This window comes from Aphidius gifuensis, linkage group LG1 (genome assembly GCF_014905175.1).
Source record: "Aphidius gifuensis isolate YNYX2018 linkage group LG1, ASM1490517v1, whole genome shotgun sequence".
Taxonomy (NCBI): domain Eukaryota; kingdom Metazoa; phylum Arthropoda; class Insecta; order Hymenoptera; family Braconidae; genus Aphidius; species Aphidius gifuensis.
In genome coordinates, this window is record NC_057788.1 from 2,753,700 (window position 1) to 2,775,004 (window position 21,305).

General features: G+C 23.7%; 4 protein-coding genes across 5 annotated transcripts; 1 reads left to right on the plus strand and 3 right to left on the minus strand.

Moving 5' to 3' along the window:
- Nucleotides 1–1,110: 1,110 nt before the first annotated feature.
- LOC122860929 (DCN1-like protein 4) lies at nucleotides 1,111–4,054 on the minus strand. 2 transcript variants are annotated; one of them, XM_044165009.1, is made up of 5 exons: nucleotides 3,683–4,054; nucleotides 3,123–3,355; nucleotides 2,159–2,525; nucleotides 1,829–2,036; nucleotides 1,111–1,760 (listed from the first exon to the last, which is right to left on the minus strand). In XM_044165009.1, the coding sequence occupies exons 1-5, from the start codon at nucleotides 3,812–3,814 to the stop codon at nucleotides 1,675–1,677; spliced, it is 1,026 nt and encodes a 341-aa protein (XP_044020944.1). In that variant the 5' UTR covers nucleotides 3,815–4,054; the 3' UTR covers nucleotides 1,111–1,674. The 2 variants fall into 2 exon arrangements, with proteins under 2 accessions (XP_044020944.1, XP_044020945.1); XM_044165010.1 differs by lacking the exons at nucleotides 3,123–3,355; nucleotides 3,683–4,054 and adding an exon at nucleotides 2,653–2,849.
- A 2,749-nt stretch (nucleotides 4,055–6,803) lies between these two features.
- Nucleotides 6,804–16,334, minus strand: LOC122860932 (leukocyte tyrosine kinase receptor). The gene is given in 11 exon segments (XM_044165012.1): nucleotides 6,804–8,738; nucleotides 8,805–9,347; nucleotides 9,420–11,773; nucleotides 12,167–12,265; nucleotides 12,334–12,449; nucleotides 12,451–12,673; nucleotides 12,872–13,027; nucleotides 13,097–13,237; nucleotides 13,311–13,646; nucleotides 13,724–14,235; nucleotides 16,230–16,334. Coding segments are annotated over 10 exon segments (4,335 nt in total). The 5' UTR covers nucleotides 14,043–14,235; nucleotides 16,230–16,334; the 3' UTR covers nucleotides 6,804–8,690.
- Nucleotides 16,335–16,688: 354 nt separating this feature from the next.
- On the plus strand, nucleotides 16,689–17,438 carry LOC122847845 (ribonuclease H2 subunit C). The gene is made up of 3 exons (XM_044145702.1): nucleotides 16,689–17,012; nucleotides 17,086–17,318; nucleotides 17,391–17,438. The coding sequence occupies exons 1-3, from the start codon at nucleotides 16,865–16,867 to the stop codon at nucleotides 17,436–17,438; spliced, it is 429 nt and encodes a 142-aa protein (XP_044001637.1). The 5' UTR covers nucleotides 16,689–16,864.
- Nucleotides 17,439–18,112: 674 nt separating this feature from the next.
- Nucleotides 18,113–21,252, minus strand: LOC122860933 (transmembrane channel-like protein 7). Its single transcript, XM_044165013.1, has 3 exons — nucleotides 20,626–21,252; nucleotides 20,301–20,548; nucleotides 18,113–20,238 (listed from the first exon to the last, which is right to left on the minus strand). The coding sequence occupies exons 1-3, from the start codon at nucleotides 20,798–20,800 to the stop codon at nucleotides 18,331–18,333; spliced, it is 2,331 nt and encodes a 776-aa protein (XP_044020948.1). The 5' UTR covers nucleotides 20,801–21,252; the 3' UTR covers nucleotides 18,113–18,330.
- Nucleotides 21,253–21,305: the final 53 nt, after the last annotated feature.

Sequence of the window (21,305 nt, forward strand, 5' to 3'; positions counted from 1 at the left end):
TTTTTTTGTTTCATTTACAATTAATTTTTGAAATAATAATAACGACATGGTTTTTAATCAAAATTTCACATTTTTTAATTGTAAAATTAATTGAGCAAATTATGAATATTACGTATTCTTTTTTTTGTTTTTTTTTTTTGCATTTTATAATTATACTATAATAAAAAAATTAGTTCTCAAACGTGATGAACATTGTTTTTGTATTTTTTTTTTCTTTAAAAATTACTGGTGATTTTATTAATAAAGGCATGTGTAATTCTAATTTCTAAATTAGCTTTTTTTGTTTTTGTTTGTTGAAAAGGTACCAGAGCATGTTTCTGAATACACATTGACATTAACAATACTTAATTTTTTGTTTGTTTTATTTCAAAGTGTTAGCATTAAGAAAAAAAAAGCAATGATTGATCAGGCACATCAATGAGACTACAAGTGTGTGTGTTTGGTGCATCACTATCTAAAAACATCTGACTACCTTTTCATTGTATTTTAATTCTTGTTTAATAATTAATAATAGTAAAAATATTGCCTGCTGTTTCTTTTGAGAAAAATTTACAGAATCTTATATTATTAAAAAATGAAAAACAAAAATAATTAAGTATTATTAATTTACGTATTGTTACAGTTAGATTTACAAATACAAATTGAATACAAAAAAAAAGTAAAAAAAAAAATAATTTATGCAATATGATAATTATTTATCAATGAAACATGGTTAATGTTTAATCGAAATTCACTTTTTCATGATTTAAAAAAATAATAAAGTGTCATTAAATTTATTAAAGCTAAAAATTATCTAAGAAAGTTGCTTTTTTTTTTAATAAAGCCATTAATTATATTAACTAATTTGAATTTATTAGTATCAGGTCTTATTTTAGTGCAGGCTGAAATTTTAATTAACAAGCCTATAGCACTTGATTACTATTATTTATCATGAGTGATTTTCTTTTTTTTTATTTTAATATTTTATAAATCATGACTAATTATATTATCAAATTATTTTGTCATTTATTTTTTTCTTAGTTACCGTTATATTTACATGATTGTGCTCAAAATTTGTAGACAATTCGTTTTCATCCAACTGAATAATTACTTTTTCAATAAGGCATATTATTTTTATTTTTAAATTGAATGAGTTTTTTTTTTTTTTTTTCAATTATCTAAGACATGCTGATGGACGATTTTCTAATATTGATTGAATCAATTATTGCATTTTACTGGGTGTAACTACTGTTGCACGAAATAAATTAAAATATTTATCAAATTTCTTTGTTTTTTTTTTCCATCGAAATATTGTTTTTCTAAGCACAATCATCACAGATAAATATACGGTGACATTTATTTATTTAATCTAAATAACAAGTACGTTTAAAAAAAAAAGAAAAAAAAAAATTTTTATATCATTTGTCTACGAAATTTTATCAGACATTTTTTGCATTTTAATTTTTTTTTTTTTTTTTTATTTACTCAAAAATTTTTCTTTGAGTTATCATTTGGTTGTTTGAACATGCAGAAGCTACGTATAAAATATTTTTAAACGAGGCAGTAAATAAAAAAAAAAAAAAAAATGAGAGACAACTAATTTAAGCGAATAATGAATTTTTAAGTTTCGATGAAAATTATAGAGTTAGGCGAAAATTTTTCATCATTAAATAATTATAATTTTGATGTGATATTTCAGCTGTATCGTATATCCGTTGAGGTCATTGCCTCACCACGTTGACCCTTCAACCATTCAACAAATTCATCAAGCATAACTGGCCCTAAAAAAAAGGCAATTTTCAAAATTATTATAATCATAAAATTTATATTATAATATTATTTAACTTACATGCGCCATCTAAATCATAATTTGATAAATCATGATTAATTGTACGTGAAAATTCTAATATGTTGCACCATTGATCTTTGTTTATAACTTTGTACTTTGATTGATCTAAAAATTGTGCAAATTGTGAAAATAAAGGCCAATGTTTTCCTAACAATAAATGTAGCATTACTCGAGCTGTTTCCATGTCCATGCTTCGTTGATCTTTATCCTAAATAAATTGATATAAAATAATGTATACTGATTTTCATGACTTGATTAATAATATTTCTAATAGCATCACCAACTATTTAACTAATTATTTTTTAGTTTTAAATAAATTATTAAACTTACCCTTGCAAAATCATATGCATATCTATAAATTCCTTTAAATGTATGTGGTTCATTGAGTAAACTTTTAAGATACTCAAGTTTTTGTTGAGTTTTACTAATAGTATCACAACTAAGATCTGAAAGTCCCTTTAACCATTCAGCCAATGTAAAAAAACCCATTTGACGTGCATTCATTTTATATGCAAGTACAAGCATAACAACATTTTCTGGTTGTACAGCAATGTCTTCACAAAATTTTTCCATTCCTTCTGGACCAAGTGTGTCTGGATCATCTGATGTTGTATACTGTCTAAACCATGCAATACATCTTTTTTGTGAATATGCTGATACACTTGGAATATCTTCATTTTTAGTGTATCGTCTTGAGCTGAATAAACAGTTAAAAAAAATCAATTAATATTTACAAAAAATTAAAATCACACATAAACAAATTTAAAGCTGAATTTTACGTCAACAAAAATATATAAATTTTATATTTTATCATCAAAACAAACCTATTTTCATCCATCCACTGTCAATTAATGTCAAAATAAAAATAAAAAATAAATATTCTTCAAATTAATAAACACTAATGTTAAAATAAATATTAAAAAAAAATAAAAAAACGAATGAATATTAAAAGATAGCTGAGCCTAAAAATTGGATCAGCCAAAGTGACTGAGTAAGGGCAGACTAAAATTATTGTGGACAATCTATTTTAAAACTTGCTACTACTTCATCTCTTTTATACCAACCTACTCAATGTATTAACAAATAAAAAATAAAACTTATCATTGAATTGTCTTTCAACACATTCACTACAAAGAAATCAGAACACTTGCTTAAAAATAACTTTTTTTTATACATAAAAATAAAGTAAATAATAATTTGATCTGTCATTTCGATTGGACTTTGATATTCTTTATCCAGATATAACATTGATCATTATTATTATATATAAAATTTTTAAATAATAATGACACACCTTGTTGTGTGTCTGAGCCTTTTTGAAGGATGCCTTGGCATGCCATCCTCATGTGCACTTGGTGACATTTCACTTGACGCAAGATAATTATTTGTATTGGAGGGCGCTCTCCGCTTACTGCGAGGCATCCCTCCTCCTCGTGATGTTGATGTTGATGTTTCTTCTTCTCGTGACTCTATATCACCAGGAGGTAAATATCCTTGACTTGTTTCAGCTGTACTTTCCACTAAATTCTATTCAAAACAAACAAACCAAACATAAATTTATATATTTATTTTTTCATCAAAAATAAACACGTCATTATTAACCACAAATATTTTTAATTAAAAAAAAAAAAAAAACAAACATTATTAAACGTCACAAGGCAAACAATAAACAATATTTTTTTTTTTAAATATTATAATTTTTAATGTTGCAATTATTTTTCAAGGTTTTATTGCCATAAACATAATATTAATTTTTTTTTTATTTTTGTCAATAATAAATTAATATAAATATTGTTTAAAAATTTTGACGAAAAAATAAAAAAACACACACACAGACACAAATAAAAAACTTACCGAATAACTGTACTGATGATTACTCGACAAATTAAATGAACCAAGTTGATCCGTGATAAACTGTGTCCCGTAACGACCTGCTTGTTCCTTTTTAACAGTTTTGATATTTGATAAAATTGAGGTTAGGTTCATCAATACATCGCCCAGAAACAATTAAAATTTTTTTTTTTTTCCTAATATTTTTTCTAATAATTTATATATTCTTTTTTACTAATTTATTTAACAATTATTATTATTGTATTGTTTATTATGATAATTATGTTTTGAAGTAATTAAAGTCATGTAAAACAGATGGTTTGACGTTTTTTTTTTTTATATAAACTTGGTGATGATGCCTTAAATTTGTGTTGGAATTTGGCGATGCAAGAGAGCCAACCGAGCCAAGCAGAGCCAAGAGAGTCAAAAGACAGGGGGGAAAAGGGATATGAGGGGGTGTATACATAAAGTGGTGGTAAAGACGGGATCAGGGGAGAATGATTTTATAGCAGCAGGAGGAGGTAAAATATAAAAAATATATCAAGCAAATCTCGCGCGTGGGTTTTCTGTTATGGAAATTTAAAAAAAAAATATATGTTTATATTCTTTCTGGCTGGTAAAATGCAGTAAAATGACAGATGAAATTTATCAGGTATAGCTAATTCAAATAATAATTACCTAATTTTTTCTTTTATTAATTCATTTTTTTTTAAATTTTTTTTTGGGTAATAAGTATGCCAATTTTTTTTTATTGTTGTTTTATTTTTATTTTTTTTTTCTCACGGTTCTGTAGTTGTCGAAACTTTAAACAAAATATTTTTTATACTAATTACTCAATTTAATTACTCATATGTGATAATGAAGATTTAAAATAAATAACAACAGTTATTGAAAGTTTGATTAAAATTTTTATTATATTTCACGATATTTTTATAACAAATTAAAAATGATTCATCAATTTTAACCATTTGTAAATTAACAATAATTAAATTTGCTTTTTTTTTTAATTAAATATATAATGTAAATAAATTTTATTCAAAAAAAAAAAAAAAATGGCAATAATATCATGATTCTTTTTGTTGAATAATCATCATCATCATTGTAAATATTGACTTAAAACTACGAATAAAAATTTAATCAATTAACCATTTGATTTCCAGGTAGAAAAAAAAAATATCTAAATTTATTGTTAAAGAAATTTCGATTAATGCAAGATCATATAATAAAATTTTTTTTTTAATTGAATAAAGCTTAATGCAACAATAATTTACCGAATCAATAGTTTCTGATAATTTTATTAATAAAATTTCTATGTGAATATACTCGTGTTGCAAGCATCGGCCGATGTTTTGATTCGAAAATTTCTATTACCGAAACAATGCCAATAATTATTCCAGTTCCTGTTTTGACAATAGGATTGCCACTATCACCCATAGTAATAAGGGATCCAGCATTTGACGAGACACCACAGAATTGTGAAGCGTGAAGAAAATCAGTTAGCCCAAAAGAATTTTTACACTTCAAGCGACGAAATGTTAATACTCCAGCTTTACTAATATACTTGTTGTTAACATAAAGTCCACCCCATCCAGCAACATGGATATTTTTTGGAAGGCTATGTGTGTAAGGCATCACAACTTTTTCATGAGTTTCATCAAAAAAATAACCTGGTGTTATTTTCAATAGTGCTGAATTAAAAAAATTAAAAACTAAATAAAAAATTTCCATATGTTATTAATAATAAGTTATTATTATTAATAAAAACAATACCTATATCATTTCTCCACAAAAGTATTGGATAATAATTTGGATGTATCATGGTCCAGCTAACTTCGTGAAGTTTTCCTTCACCAGGAGTTGTGCCCATTGAATCTTTTGTTCCTGATAAAATTTGGAGATTACCACAAATGATATTTGGCTCGAGGGTTACACAGCTTGCAGATGTAAGCACGTATTTTTTGCTAATAATTGAACCGGCACATAGATGATGAGACATAAATCTTATAGAAACTTCAAATTTAAATTCATCATCAGCTAGATCGTTTCCATTGTGTATTTTATTTGGTAATTTTGCTGATCCATCTAATTTTTTTTTTTTTTTTTAATTATATAATTATGAAAATAATCATTAACAAATTTTTAAGAGTCTTAATACATGTACTTACTGAAAATATTTAAAGATAATAAAAATATTGTCTGGATAACTATTTTATTATTCATTTTATTGTTATTTTTTTTTTGTCAACCAGTTTATCAAAGAGCTGATGATATTCTGTGCATAATTTTTGTAATAAAATACATGAAAGAAACGAAAAGTTTATCGTATCATTTGGTTGTATCAATAAAAGGATTATGTTTGTTGGATTTATTGATTTATAAACATGAAAATTTGAATATTTTTACTTGGGAAATATTTGCTTTTATTTGAGTTTTTTTTCATCAGATTCGGTGCTTATCTCGTATAACGTTGTTTAACTAGTTTGATATTTGGATTTAAATTTACACAATCATCGGTATGACGAAAAAAAAATATATACTTTTAAAAATCAACAAAAGATAAAAATATTTCAAATGGCAAAATGAAACTATAAATAACGAAATTAATAATTAAAATTATTAAAATGATAAAATTAACAATTGTAAATTATTTCTTAATTCTATGAAAAATAAAGATTTTAACCTTGAAGAAAAAAAATCTTTTTAATATAAAAAATAAAATTCGTTTGATGGATTAAAAAATAAAAATTGATATCGATAATTATCAATATCAGCTGTTTTATAATCAATAATTTAGATCATTTTCATCTGAAAATAAAATTAATAAATATATATATTTTTTTTTTAAATTTTCTTTATAAATAACTATAAGTTTTTATTGTTTAGTTTTTTTTTCAAAGGAAATATTAATTGTTATTATTAATAATAATTAATATTTACCAATGTAAAATTATTTTCGTTATATTTAAATTATTTTTTTATTTTTTTTTCATGTTTTATAGTTTCAATTTTTTATATCTATCATTGTGCTGATAATAGGAAACGATTAGTTTTTTTTTTTCAAGATCATAAATTATCACAATAATAAAAATTATATTTTATATAGATAAATTTATATATAAGAAATTTTAAAATTTAACAAGATAGCTAAATGATTTTTATTATTTATTTTTTATTAATTTTTTACACTGTAAGTATCATTTTTTTTGTTACAAACTTATAAATAAAAAAATTAAAAATATAAACTAAAAGATAATGTTTAAAATTACAATTTATTTATTTACTTGTTATTCTACTGCTACTAATAATATTTTATTTTTTTTTTTAAAAAAAAAGACAAAACAAAAAATATTCTTTAAAGCTTTTCTATTATTTTTTTACTTTATTATCTATACTTAACAAATAATTATCTTTATCAACAAAAATTTCTATGGTTATTTTTTATTATCCCTGTCTTTTTTCAATGCTTTAAAAATTCTTGCAAATATTATTTATAGTATTATATTATTATATCATATTTGTGTACATCAATGTCATCACTACTCAATTTTTTTTTAAATTTAATATCCCGATTTTTTTCTATTTTAAACATACTTCTTAATTCTATATATATTTTTTTTTTTTACTTTAAACATTATTATTATATTTACAAATCTTCAACTCATCAATTAAGTTACAATTTATGTAGTTAATATTTATGAGGTCAACATCAATTTGGGTTTTTTTATCCTTGTACTTTGAGTATTATTTCACAGATTAATTGTTTTATTATATTATTATCCTTATCTTCTATCAAAACACCACTAGTTTTAAAAGGATATCTAAATATTTGTAAAAATAATAAATTTGAAATTCAATTATAAATAATTAATCACAATTATTATTATTGAGCAAAATAATATTTTTATAAAATTATATATTTATTATTATGTTTCTTTAAATTGTCTAATTCCAGTTGCATATTTTTCAATTGAATTATTTAAATGTTTATCAAATTAATCAATAAATCAAAAAATAAATATCTTGTTGTTAAATACTCAATATTATTTATTATAATTATTGAAAAATATTTTGTGTATATTTTAAGTTAAAATTAATTTTTTTTAAAAATTTATTTCATCAAAATATTGCAGTCAGTTAATTAACACCTAGATATCCTTTAAATTAGTGGCATTAATATTTTAAAAAATCATTCGCACAGCGAAATGAATATATATATATTTTCATTAATTCGTTAGTGATTTTAGAATGACCCTTGTATTTTTAAATAATAAAATTATCATTGATTGTATTTAATTATTTTTTTTTTTCTCTCGACAATTCCATTAAATTCTTTTTATATTTTTCAATTTTTGGCATATAAACAATTATTCTTATCATGCAATAAAACACAATATAAAATTTTCATTTTCAAATATTCCCAAAAACAAACTTAATAATATTTCTTTCTTTTACAATTCTTTTTTTTTATACATATCATTTTTTTTTTTTAATACTGATACGCCAATTATTTGTATACTCAAATTTTTAGTATCATTATTATTTAATTATTAATTTACTTGCATTTAAATATTATTATATATTATTTATCCAATATGAGACATACAAATTTATCAAATACTGTCAACATCACACTTTTTTATTCAAAAAAATAATAATAATTTCATAAAATAAATTCAATCTAAATTTAATTTATATAAATAATAAAATAAAATAAATTTAGTATACATATTATTTAATTTAAAAAATAAACTGTAAATAAAAATTCATTTGGTTGATTTATAAAAACTTGGAGTTGTGTTATTATTATTATTTTAATTTTCATGTAAAAAATAATGTTAATAATTATTTGTAAAAAATTTTATATGTATATTAACTAGACGAGTGTTTCTTCGGATGAATAACGACTAACATTGCACACATCGTCATAACTTTTGAGCCATATTATTGGCATTGAGCATGACTTTTTTATGAATTTATTATTTTTCAAATAATGATGAGGGTGTAACTCATGTCAACCCCCAATAAATGAATCTCAGCAAGAACATTCTTCTTCTCGTGGATACTCATGACTAACATTATCCTAAATAATTAATTTTTTTATATTATATATTTATACTTATTATATTTAATAATTTATTAAACTTACATTTTTAATATCTTTGGTATCTTGATTATTTGATGATTGTTGTGAAAATGTAATTTTTTCATATGGAATTGTTGCACGATATAATGTACTTGGATCTAAACTTAATGCTGCTTTTAGTGTTGTTTTTTTAATTGTATCAGTTGATGAAATAATTGGTGATTGACTTTTTAATGATAATACTGGTGAATTTGTTGTTGTTGTTGTTGAATTATTTATTGAATCATTATCTGGTAATTTTTTATTTTCAATAATACCATTTTGTAAATTTTTAAAATCTGTTTTATTTTTTATTTCATTTTCTTCATTATTTGTTGTTTTATTTTTAATAATTTCTTCATTTATTTTTTTTTTTGGTGAATTATCATTATCTGAAAATTCTTTATTATGTTTTTTTGTATTAATAAGTGTTGTTTCTTGTATAGTTTCACCTTCAAAACCATCATTATGTCGTAATGAAGCATAAACAATTCCAGGTACAACACCAATTCGATAAGCAGCTGGTCGATAATTTGAACGTGGTTGCATATAACCACATCCATCAAGCTAAAACAGTAAATCCAATTAATTAATTTAATTTTTAAATTTAAATAATAATATGTAAAATAATAAATTTACCTCGGCATTTACATTGATACATTCAGCTTCAGGATCAGGACGCATTATTGTTATTTCTCTATCACAATCTGGTAGTATATTAAAATTTGGCATTGGATGATTAATAACATCAGGATCTTGAAGACAATAACCAAGTCTTTCAACAATTGTTGAAAAATTTGGTCTATCTTCTGGTCTTCCATGCCAACATTTAGCCATTATTCCATATAATGGATCTGGACAACCAGCTGGTTTTTCTAATCTTCCACCAGTTGTAACCATTGACATAACTTCTCTATTGGCACATCCAGTATATGGCATATATCCAAAACTCATAATTTCCCATAATAATACACCAAATGCCCATACATCTGTTTTTGTACTAAATATACCATCTAAAAAACTTTCTGGTGGCATCCATTTAATTGGTAACATTGCTTTACCACCTTTTTTATAATAATCACTACGATAAATATCTCTGGCCATACCAAAATCAGCAATTTTAACAATTCTACCAGGTCCTTTTGATGTTAATAAACAATTTCTAGCAGCAATATCACGATGTATAAATCTTGATTCTTCCATATATTTACAACCACCAGCAACATCATGCGCACAAATAATAAGATCTCTCATTGTTAAATTTGTTGAACGATCTGAACGTGGTCTTTCTTCACGTAAAAAATTTTTTAAATCACCACCAGCTAATAATTCCAGTACAATATATCTTGGATTTTTATCAAATGATATACCAATAAATTTAACAATATTTGGATGATCAAATTTACTCATAATAAGTGCTTCCATCATAAAATCAGCAGCAGCTTGTGATGTTGTTACTGTTGGTAATGTTTTAACAGCAATTGGTGCTTCTTCATTTCTTCTATATCTATATATACCTTGAAATACTTCACCAAATGCACCTTGACCAAGTGGTTTAATACATGTTATACTTTCACGTGGTATTTGTGGTAAATCTTTAATACTATAAAGATTACTAGCAAATTCATAATTTGGATTAAATTCAGTCATCATTGTATCAGATACAGTATGTAATGCTGTTAATTCAGTACCATTACCAAACATAACTTGTCTACGTCTTATAAGTGCTTTTCTATTTTGATATCTATTGTATAATATTAAACATAAACCAGAAAATGCAAATAACATTGCTAAACATGCTATAACTAATATTATCATAAATGTTTGTTGTGTATTATCAAGTTGATCAGCTAAACATGAACGTAAATCATCACCAAGTTGCCAGCCATTTGGACAAAGACATTTTGTTTCTGATAAATGTTTATCAATAGCAACACAACGAAAATCACAACCACAACCACTTATTGCTGGTATAATATAAACACTACCATGTCCTTGATTATAACCACTACGTATTAATGTATATATTAATTCATTTGATATATATGAATAACCACCTTCACCATTATTTATACTTTTAATACCACTTGTACCACCAATGTAACCACCGCCACCACCACCACTTTTACAACCACCACCACCACCACCAAAACCACCATCACCAAAATTATTTGTTTTATTATTATTATTATTACTATTATTATTATCATTACATGCTTTACCACCAGAAGCACCATTTACAAATGATTTACCAACTGTTATTGATGATAAATCAATTGTTGATGATGTATTCCATCCACCACCAGCACCACCTAATTTATCACTCATTGTTGTTGTTGAATAACCAATTGGATTATTTTTATCAATATATAAACCATGACCATGTTGTATACCATCATCAATAAATTTACCAAAACCTAAACCACCACCACCACCAGCAATTGCTATTGCTTTTAATTCATCATTATCATTTATTTTAAATACAAATGTACCACCACCACCACCACCTCCACCATTATTTATATTAATTTTTTTAACTTCACGTATTACTGATGTTATACCATATATTGATGATTCATTGTTATTATTATTATCATTTAAATTTGTATCAGGACATTGATTATTTAATTTACCAAAACTTTTTGGACATGCATCAGTACCAGATTGTCCAATTAAAAAATATAGTGTTTGTCCTTTATCAATTTCTATAACACCACGTACCATTGCACCAAGTGTACTTCCCATACTACTTGAACCACGACCACCTTGTGCACCAAATACAATTAATGTATAATAACCACCACGTGGTGCTGTCCATTTTTGTAATCCTTGATTTGTTAATTTTTCAATTTCACTTAAATTTGTTGATGTTACATTTGTTTGTGATGTATTATTAACTTCTGATTCCATTTCAGTACCATTATATTCACGATAACATTGTGCTTGTGAAGGACCATAACGACCACTTGCTCCGCATGTTGTTATTTTTATTACTGAAAAAAAAAAACAAAATAAATAACATTGTATTGACATATAATAAATAAATAAATAAAATTAGTAGTAAAAAATAATGATTAATTGAAAAAAAAAAAAAGACAATTTGACAAGAGGGTGTTTTATATGTTGTGTGTGATGAAAATTGATGATGATGATAATGATAGGGAGGAGGAAACAAGTAAAGAAAAAAAAATCGAAAACCAGCGCATCGCATGTCAAAGTAATTGAATAGGCAAGATAGAAAAGAAAAAAAAATAAATCTAATAATGATAGAACTATAGAAGTAAGATGATATTGAAGAAAGACAAGGTAACTGCTAGCTATATTATGTATATGAAAAAAGCAAAATTATAAAAATAAAATTGCCAAAGTGCATGTGTGGGATATACCTGTTTCATTGACAAAGTCAAAGTGTTGCTCCATCGAGTGTTCAGATTCAATGACTGGTCGGTAATAGTTAAATTCGCCCACAACATCCGCTGGCACTCCTGCAAAAAACAAAATAACATTAATCATAATAAAATATTATTATTTTTATGATGATATTTAAACTAACCAATTCCAAAACATTCTGGACTCAATGAAAAATCATCAATAGCAACATCAGCTTTTGATGCATATCCTTTGCTTGCTTCAAATTGTAATATATAACGATATTTAATATCAGATGTGTCGATGTGATTGATTTTGATGGGGTTTCATTTGAATAACATAAAGACCAAGTGAACCACTGTATGTACCATATTGATGAAAGAAAAAACGTACTTGACATGATTTATAATATGGACTTTTTGGATCACTATTGTAGGGTGGTGTTGGATTAAATATTGGACTACTTAATGTTGCACGATCACCAAGTCCATTACTTCTTGATGAATTTACAAATGCATATGTACCTTTAATATTAAATTATTTATTTTTAAATTTTATTTAAAACACAATTAAATTTATTGATACTTTTATTATTCAACAAATTGATATTGATTTTATACCGGATGTATTAATAATAAAATAGACAATTATAATTATATATATTGTTCTATAAAAAAATATAAAATCGATATTTAATTTTGTTGAGTTTTATTGAAATTTACCTGTTTCATTTCTATAAGTATGATCATAACTTGGTCCAGTTCTATCAGACAGTGTGGAGCCTCGATGAAGTGTCCAATTGAGTTTTCTATCTGGTTCATTGGTCCAACCACACCAGCCTTTTTCAAAATTACATCTTCCAGTTTCTGGCATTTTTTCTGGTGAAAAAAAAATTTATAATAAATACACAAATCAATAATATAAAATAATAATAATATTATACAAACCACATTCAAGTATTTCATCTTCTCCCTCAGCACAATCTGGTGTTAAATCACAAATTCTTGTTCTATTCAAACATGAGCCATTGTTACAACGAAACATATCACCCGTACAATTTGTATGTATACTGTAATACGGTTTTGATTCTGAAAAATAAATCATCACAATAAATAACATGAATAAAATAGAAAATAAAATTTAAATTTAATTTATAAAAACCTGGAAAACAATCATCCAATCGTATGTTGTCAATGGCAATACTAGAATTAAATGGAACAACAACTTCTAATCCAACTCTGTATGGTTGACTTATTGCACCAAGTTTTAATCTAGTTACATTCCATTTTTCATCATTATTACCACGACGTTCAGATGCAACTGAGCTTGTTATATTATCTGTTGCAATAATTTGACGAATAACACCTTGTTCCATGTTAATTTGATAAGTTGAAAATTCAAGAAAACAATGTGAACCAGTTGGTGGTATTATAACAGACCATATTTGTCCCTCTCTGGTACCACGATTAGCTAAATCTTTTAACCATAAAAAATGTCCTTTAAACAAAAAAAAAAAAATATATAATTAATTTATTATTTAAACAATTTAAAAATTGAATAACAATTAAACAAACCTAGACGATTTTTATTAGCATCTGTTTTTGGTAAACCAATTTTACGATGATTTGTTGATATTATTTTAAAACCAGTATCATAATTCCATGATGTACATGGTCTTTCAAAATCACAATGACCAAGATATGGTGGTGGTACACGTGATTCATGTAATGCTGCTTTTAATTCTTTTATACCACGTAATGGTTCACAATTCGTGACAATTATACAACACATTGTTATCATTAATAGCTTCATGAAAAATTGTACATCAATACGTAACATTTTTTGTCGTTGATGATAAATATTGTCGTGGACAAAAAACTCTTCAATAATCATTATGTTTAATTTTTTATTGTCTAATTGTTTTTTTATTATAACGAAAGTTCATTACTCCATATTGATGGGTTATTTATTATAACACAATACATTTTTAATAGTGTTGATGATAATTTCATTTACTTTTTTTTTCCTTTTTTTATTAGTTTATTAATTCAATTTCAATAGAGACACCATCGATTTTTTTTTCTATCTAAAAATACCAATGAAAATATGATTATTTTTAGTTGTAATAGAAAATAAAACTTGACAGTTTAAAAAGTTTTTAATAAATAATATAAAAAATGGATTTTTTAAATTTATTTATGTATTTATTTTTCGACAAAAAGATTTCGAAATAATATTACAAGTTTTATGAATTTTCAGATAAACAATATTATCGACATAAACGATAATTGAATATTGGAAATTGGCAATTAATTTCCTTTTAACTCAATATATTAGTAATTTATTATTTAACAAAAAAAAAAAAATTATAATTAACTATGAATATTAGTTTAGCGCTTTATTTTTTCCAATTTAACTTTTTTTAAATATTTCGTATAATTTGTGGTTTCTTTTTTCTGCAATGTGTACAACGCACATTTTTTTTATGAGATTGAAATTGTTAGTGAGTTTAGATTGCTACAACTGAAGTGGTAATAACACTCATATCCGGTGTAATTCTCGTATTTACGTCGTCAATCAGTTGGCTATTTGATTGACAAAAAGAAACTTGTATCTTTTTTAATGTTAAATTTACAATAATATATTTTTTTTTTACAAATTAATAAATTAGTATTTTAAAATATTATTAAAAATTCTTTTTACAATTAATATAGAATAAATAAATAAATTAAAATATCTCATTTTAGTAATTAAATAACTTGAATAAAATTTTTTTTATAAAAAATGATATCCAAGAGAATTTTTAAATTGAAATGTAAATTAAATTTTTTTATTATTATTATTACGTCAAGATACTAAATAAATTAAGAAATGTTAAAAATCCGATATCGAAAGGAAGAAGCTAAGTGACGGAAAGACAACTATTTCTCCAATATCCCATAATTTCCGTTGACTTGACAGTGTTATTATTAAATGATGATAAACGCTAACTAAGAATCAAGCATCAAAAAAAAAAACACCAACTCCTTCAATTTCAATCAATTTCCGTTAGAAAAAAATTTACAAAACAAACTTAATCAATTTTGAAATTTATCCAACTATCAATATAATTAAAATTTTTTCTTTTCCCATCTCTTTTTATAAATTATAATTAATTTGTAACAACAAAGCAAAAACAACAGGACATCAATCAAGTATTATATGGTTTTTTTTTTCTTTATGTTTATAAAGCTAAAGACAATAAAAATAATTAGAAAAAAAAAAAAAATCATTCATCTACACCCACGCAAAATAAAAATTCCACTGCCTTGAAAATAAAAAAAAAAAAATAATAGATATTTTTATAATTAATGTAAATATAATTAAAAAAATTAATTAAATTAAAAAAAAAAAATAATGAAAGTTATTTCCCAGTTAAAATTCAAGGATTATATTATTTTTTCACCCTTACCAAGAAATAAAAGAAAAAAGAAATATTAAATTTCATTATCGTCAAAAGTCGAATTCCATTTTTTTTTTTTTTTTCAATTTATTATTATTAGTTTAATATTTCACATGAAAAATAAATGACTTAAAATATCCAGTATATGAAATAATGATTATTAAAATAATGTATATTTATCTTACTCTTTGATTAAGTATTTTCATGTATAATTAATTATCAAACACTTCCAGTTGTTGAAATTAAACTCTAAAAATTAACCACAAATCACAAATAAAATAATATTTAATCCAAATTGAGTATCTCAATTGAAGCATGTATTTTTTTTTCTATTTAATCAATAGTCCCACCTATGCAATCAAAATCGAGATAAATTCATTATCATTAACATGATAGTCTATATATAATTCACCAAAAAATTAATCCCATAAAATATATTCACTCTTACACAACGTCACCTTAAAAATCATTAACTCATAAACCGAAAAAAATACTCAAAAATATAAATCGAAAAGTAGTAATATTTATCAAAATAAATTTAATTTAATTATTTGTTTTTTTAAATATATAAATAGTTTAATTTTTCATTAAATATATATTTTATTTTCTTATTTTTTTTGCATTAACTTGGCATTTACCTGGTAGTGAGTTTAACACAAAACTGTTTCTGCGTCGATTTACTTATTTTCTGTGTTAATATATCTCTTGTGTATTTTTGGCCAGCATCCAAAAGCGTATCTGGCTCAGTGCCTGATTGTAGATTGCCAGGGTTTACTTTGGACTACGCCCCTGTTGATTTTAAAAGCGCAGACGCAATAATCATCATCATCTTCAATATATCAACATAATCACACTGGACCATCCCCCAATGTATGATTTTATATCAAACAAAAAAAAATTTACATCAATACAAAATTTACATTCAGCACAATATCAATGAAATATTTTAAAATTTTTTTTCCATTTATTAATAACAATAGCATATTTTTATCAGCAAGTTTTAATTGTTTAATAATACAATTGTATCTTGTACTTTTCAATAATTGACAATGATATTTCCTGGCTTATTGTGTATCTATTGCAAACATGTTGCATGTCTCTCCCCGAGTATTAAAAAAAGAATAAAAAAAAAAGATTTTTATTTTCAAAATTTATGCGCAATTTTTTTATTGGTTGATGATAATGCCATTTTGTCTAGAATTGGCGGGAAAATGGTGTGTTGTTTTTTTTTATTTTTCATTGAGTTTGTTGTGTTTGATTTGGTTTATTTACAATGGCAGTTAGATTGACAATAAATAAACAACATATTGAAGCTAAAGAGGAGACAATATTACACTCAATACCATGTAAAATTCATGGTGATGAAATTGCAAATGTATCAAAATATTTTACACCTTATATTCGTAAAAATGATGATAAAAGTAAGTTGTTTTTTTTTTTTTTTAAGGTTATGTTGATGTTTATTTATTTATTTATTTTATTTTTGTTATTTAGATTTTGATGGTTCATTTCGTGGATATCCATTGAATGGAACAATTATTAAAATTCCAGAAGGCTACAAAGGAGTTACATTTTATGAACAAAATAAACCAGAAGATCCAAAGATTAAACGTGAGCTTGTTTCAACTGGTGGTTTTACTAATTTTACATACTGGAATTATGATAAATTACCATCGAAAAATGATGCAATTATTGGTGCATTAAATTGGATTGATATTGCAGAAGCAGTAAGTTTATTTATTTTTATTTTTACAATAATAAACACCTATAATAATTAAATTGATTTTTAATATTTTTAGCTTCACTCTACTACTGATGATGATGCTGATGTAAATGGCTCTAGTTGAAAATGAATTGTTTTTATATTTTTAATAATTAAATGTTAATAAATAAATAAACCAGCTTTCCTTCTTAAATAATTGTTAATATTTTTCTAACAACACTTGGTTATTAAAAAAATATCAAACTATTTTTTAAATAATAATAAAATAAATTAATAAAAAATACATGGTGTTTAGTTTTTATTAAATGATTATAAAGGTTACAATTATTTACTAATCATGATTATAATATTAATAATACATTTTTATAATTTAATACATTGGATCTCTTTTTTTTCAAGTTTGGTAGACAATAATTTTTTTAAATTCAATTTATAATTGTTATCGTTAATTAATAATATCAAGTTATTAAAAATTATCAAATACAGTATAAATTTATTATCATATTTTGTTTCAAAATATAAATTTAGATTCATTATTATTTTTCATTATAAATTTAAGACTAGTTGGTTATTTTTATTTTATTTTTATCAATAATCATCATTGTATAAATAGATTTAATAAATGTCATTTATCTTTAGTGATGCTAAAAATAATAAATAATAATCAGTCGATTATATAAAATCTATTTAAGACAAATATCATCATTATTATAAATTGCATATGAATTAATTATAAAATTCAATCTACATTTTATTTTTAATCACAATCAATTAAATAAATAATATACATTTCTATTCTACTATTATTATTGACATGATTTATCATGATTTAAATATTAATCATTAAATCCTTCAAGTATAAATATTATTTACATCATCAAAATGTTTTTTTTTTCTGGTTTTTTTGTTTTTTATAAATTACATAAATACTTCCAAAAATTGGATCTATCACTCTTTGGTATTGTAATTATTATAAAATTAAATTAAAGACAATGTCAATTAAATTGGAATAATAATTAATTAAAATTTCCAATTTCAATAGATTGTTCATGATGATATTTGCTTTGTTCTTGTTGTTGTTTTATGAATGCACTCAAACGATTTAATAAAAATTGCTTATCATGTCCTTCAAGTACCAGTTGATTTTTCAATACAACAACCATATGTTTATTAGCCATTGATACAGCATAATAATAATATAATAATAATGATAATACAATAAATGCTGGTATACCAAAACCAGCAGTACCAATAAAAAATAATATATTTTGTATCCAATTTGGAAATTTAGTAAATGTTTGAATGATTAATGTCCAAACAGTATCTAAATTACGAAATGGTCCACATGATTTCGATGGTGTTATTTCAGCAATTGAATAACCAACTGGTATTATTGCTAATAAAAATGATAAAAGTAATACAAACATAAATAATGAAGTTGAACGATTTGCTCTGTATACTTGATTTGATGGTGTACTATTAATTAAACATGCAAATTTTTTAATATAAAATAAAAAAAAACATCCAACAACAGCAATTAATGGTAAAAATGGTACAAAAAATGTACCAAGCCAACATATTGTTTGTGAATATATTATATCAAGTACATGATTTGATAAATCAAATTTTTGTTCACCAATAAATTTTATTATTTTATTATTTGTATGACGTGCTATTAATGAACGTGGAAAATTTATAAAAAATGTTAAAAAAAATTGTGTTAATAAATCAGTAATATAAAGTTTTAAAAATTGTTTACCAACAAATGTTTCCCAGCATAATGGTCTATTTGCATTTGTACATTTATCATCATCAATTTTAACAACAATTATTTTATAAAAACTTGTTAGCAATACAATTAATGATGCTAAACGTAAAAATATAATTCTAAATAATGTAAAACGTATGACATTAAGAGGTTTATAATGTTCAAAATTAACAAGATTTCTAAATAGAAATGGTACAGCAACATTTAAACCGACAATACAAATATATGGCAAAAATTCATAACCAATTTGTATAATTTTTTGAATTGATAAATAATTATCATTACTTTGTAAATTATTATTATTATTAACTTGTTTAAATGATATATCAATGATAAAATAAATAAATATACCACATAATATTAGTACAACAAGTACAAATAAATTAATAATAAAACGAATGAAAAATAATTTAACTTTTTCTTCACGTGTACGATTTTGTCGTTCTTCATCGAGTCTTTCAGCTTCGAGGAAACCTTTAATTTCATTGTATATTGCTTTGTGTTTAATATCACTTGCTTCTTCATTATGAATACAATAATCCCAACCACCAAATATTAAATTACAATACTGATAAAATTGTCCCTCACCCTCAATAACTCTTTCTCTAAATCCTTTAGCAGCTGATCTTACAATTGCCAATAGTATTATTAAAAAAAATAATATTGTACAAATAATATAAGCAAGTGGTAAATCATATGTTGTTGATGAATCATCAATACTATGATATAATTTATTTTGATAAACACCATAAAATAATAATGTTTTTTCTAGCAATTCATTACCTTTTAATAAATCAATTATTATATTTCCATCAGCTGTTCTATTCCAATATTTTTCTGAACAACATGATATTATTGTTTCATTATTATTTGATATATTACAATTATCAATTTCTGTTGTTAATAAAATTGTTGGTAATACAATTATTAAAAATATCAATAAAAATATTATTATATTTAAAAACATAAGCCATTTTATAAATAAAAAATATGCAACAATACCCATACCAAAATTACCACCAATTTTTTTAAAACTAGTATTCCATAATTCAATTTTTGAATATGTTTCTTTAATTTTTTCTTGTAATTGTTGCCAAACTTTTCTTCTTTGCCATTTTAATTGTTCAAAACCTTGAAGTCTTAATTTTGTTGCATTCTAAATAATAAAGTACAATTATTATAAATATTATTTATCGAAATTTTATAACTTTAAATTACCTGTAATTGTTGTTTTAATTGTATTTTTTGTGCCATACAAACAGGCATTGATTTAATTTGCATTATTTCTTCCCATGTTAATTCTTCGTTTGATAAATTTTCTGATAAATCTGGTAGCATTGAACAATTTATTGGATCTGGTATATTTGTTGATAATCTTCTGACAGTACTTGTAGCTGCTCTTGAACGTGTACTTGTTCGTCTTCTGAGTGTTGTTCTTGGCTCATTTTTAATACGTTTTGTTGTTGCTAAATATTTTAAATAATCTTTTATGTTTATTTTGTTATATCTACTTGAATATTTTAATGAGATTTTTGGTACATACCAACACGTGATTTTTTACTTGGAAGCAATGTGGCAATATGTGATGGATCTCGTTGAAGTGCTTGTTGTAAATCAGCTTCAATAGCAGCTGCTGGATAACTTTCTTGATAAAATTCAGCTCCAGCTTCTTCCCAACCTTGTCTTTTATCACGTTTTTTTCTTTCACCACCCGACATTTTTTAATCAATCTGCACTTATTACTCACTTATTAAAATATGTTTTATATTTTTCATTAACAAAACACCAATAATGCTGATAAATATATCTTATAATATTTGTAAACATTGATGGATTGTTGATACATTGTTGACAATCAATTAATCATCATCTTATCATCTGACATTTAATCAAAAATTTTTAAAAACACTTAATCTTAAAATTACACGTCATTATTATATTTCATATAATTATTTATCACTTGATCATAAACATCAACAAGACAACAATCAAAATTAATATTTATTATTATTTTTTAATAATGAAAAATATAAATAAATAAATAGCTCGCCTAGCGACATGAAAGTTCTGTTGTCATGCCAGACATCTTCAACTAAAAAAAAAAAAAATAGATAATCTAAAAATCACCCCTTTCAACAAAATAAAAAAATTGATTTAATGACTTTTAGTCACTTAAATTTATTCACTATTTTTTTTCCTTATTAATTATATACTTGTCACTTT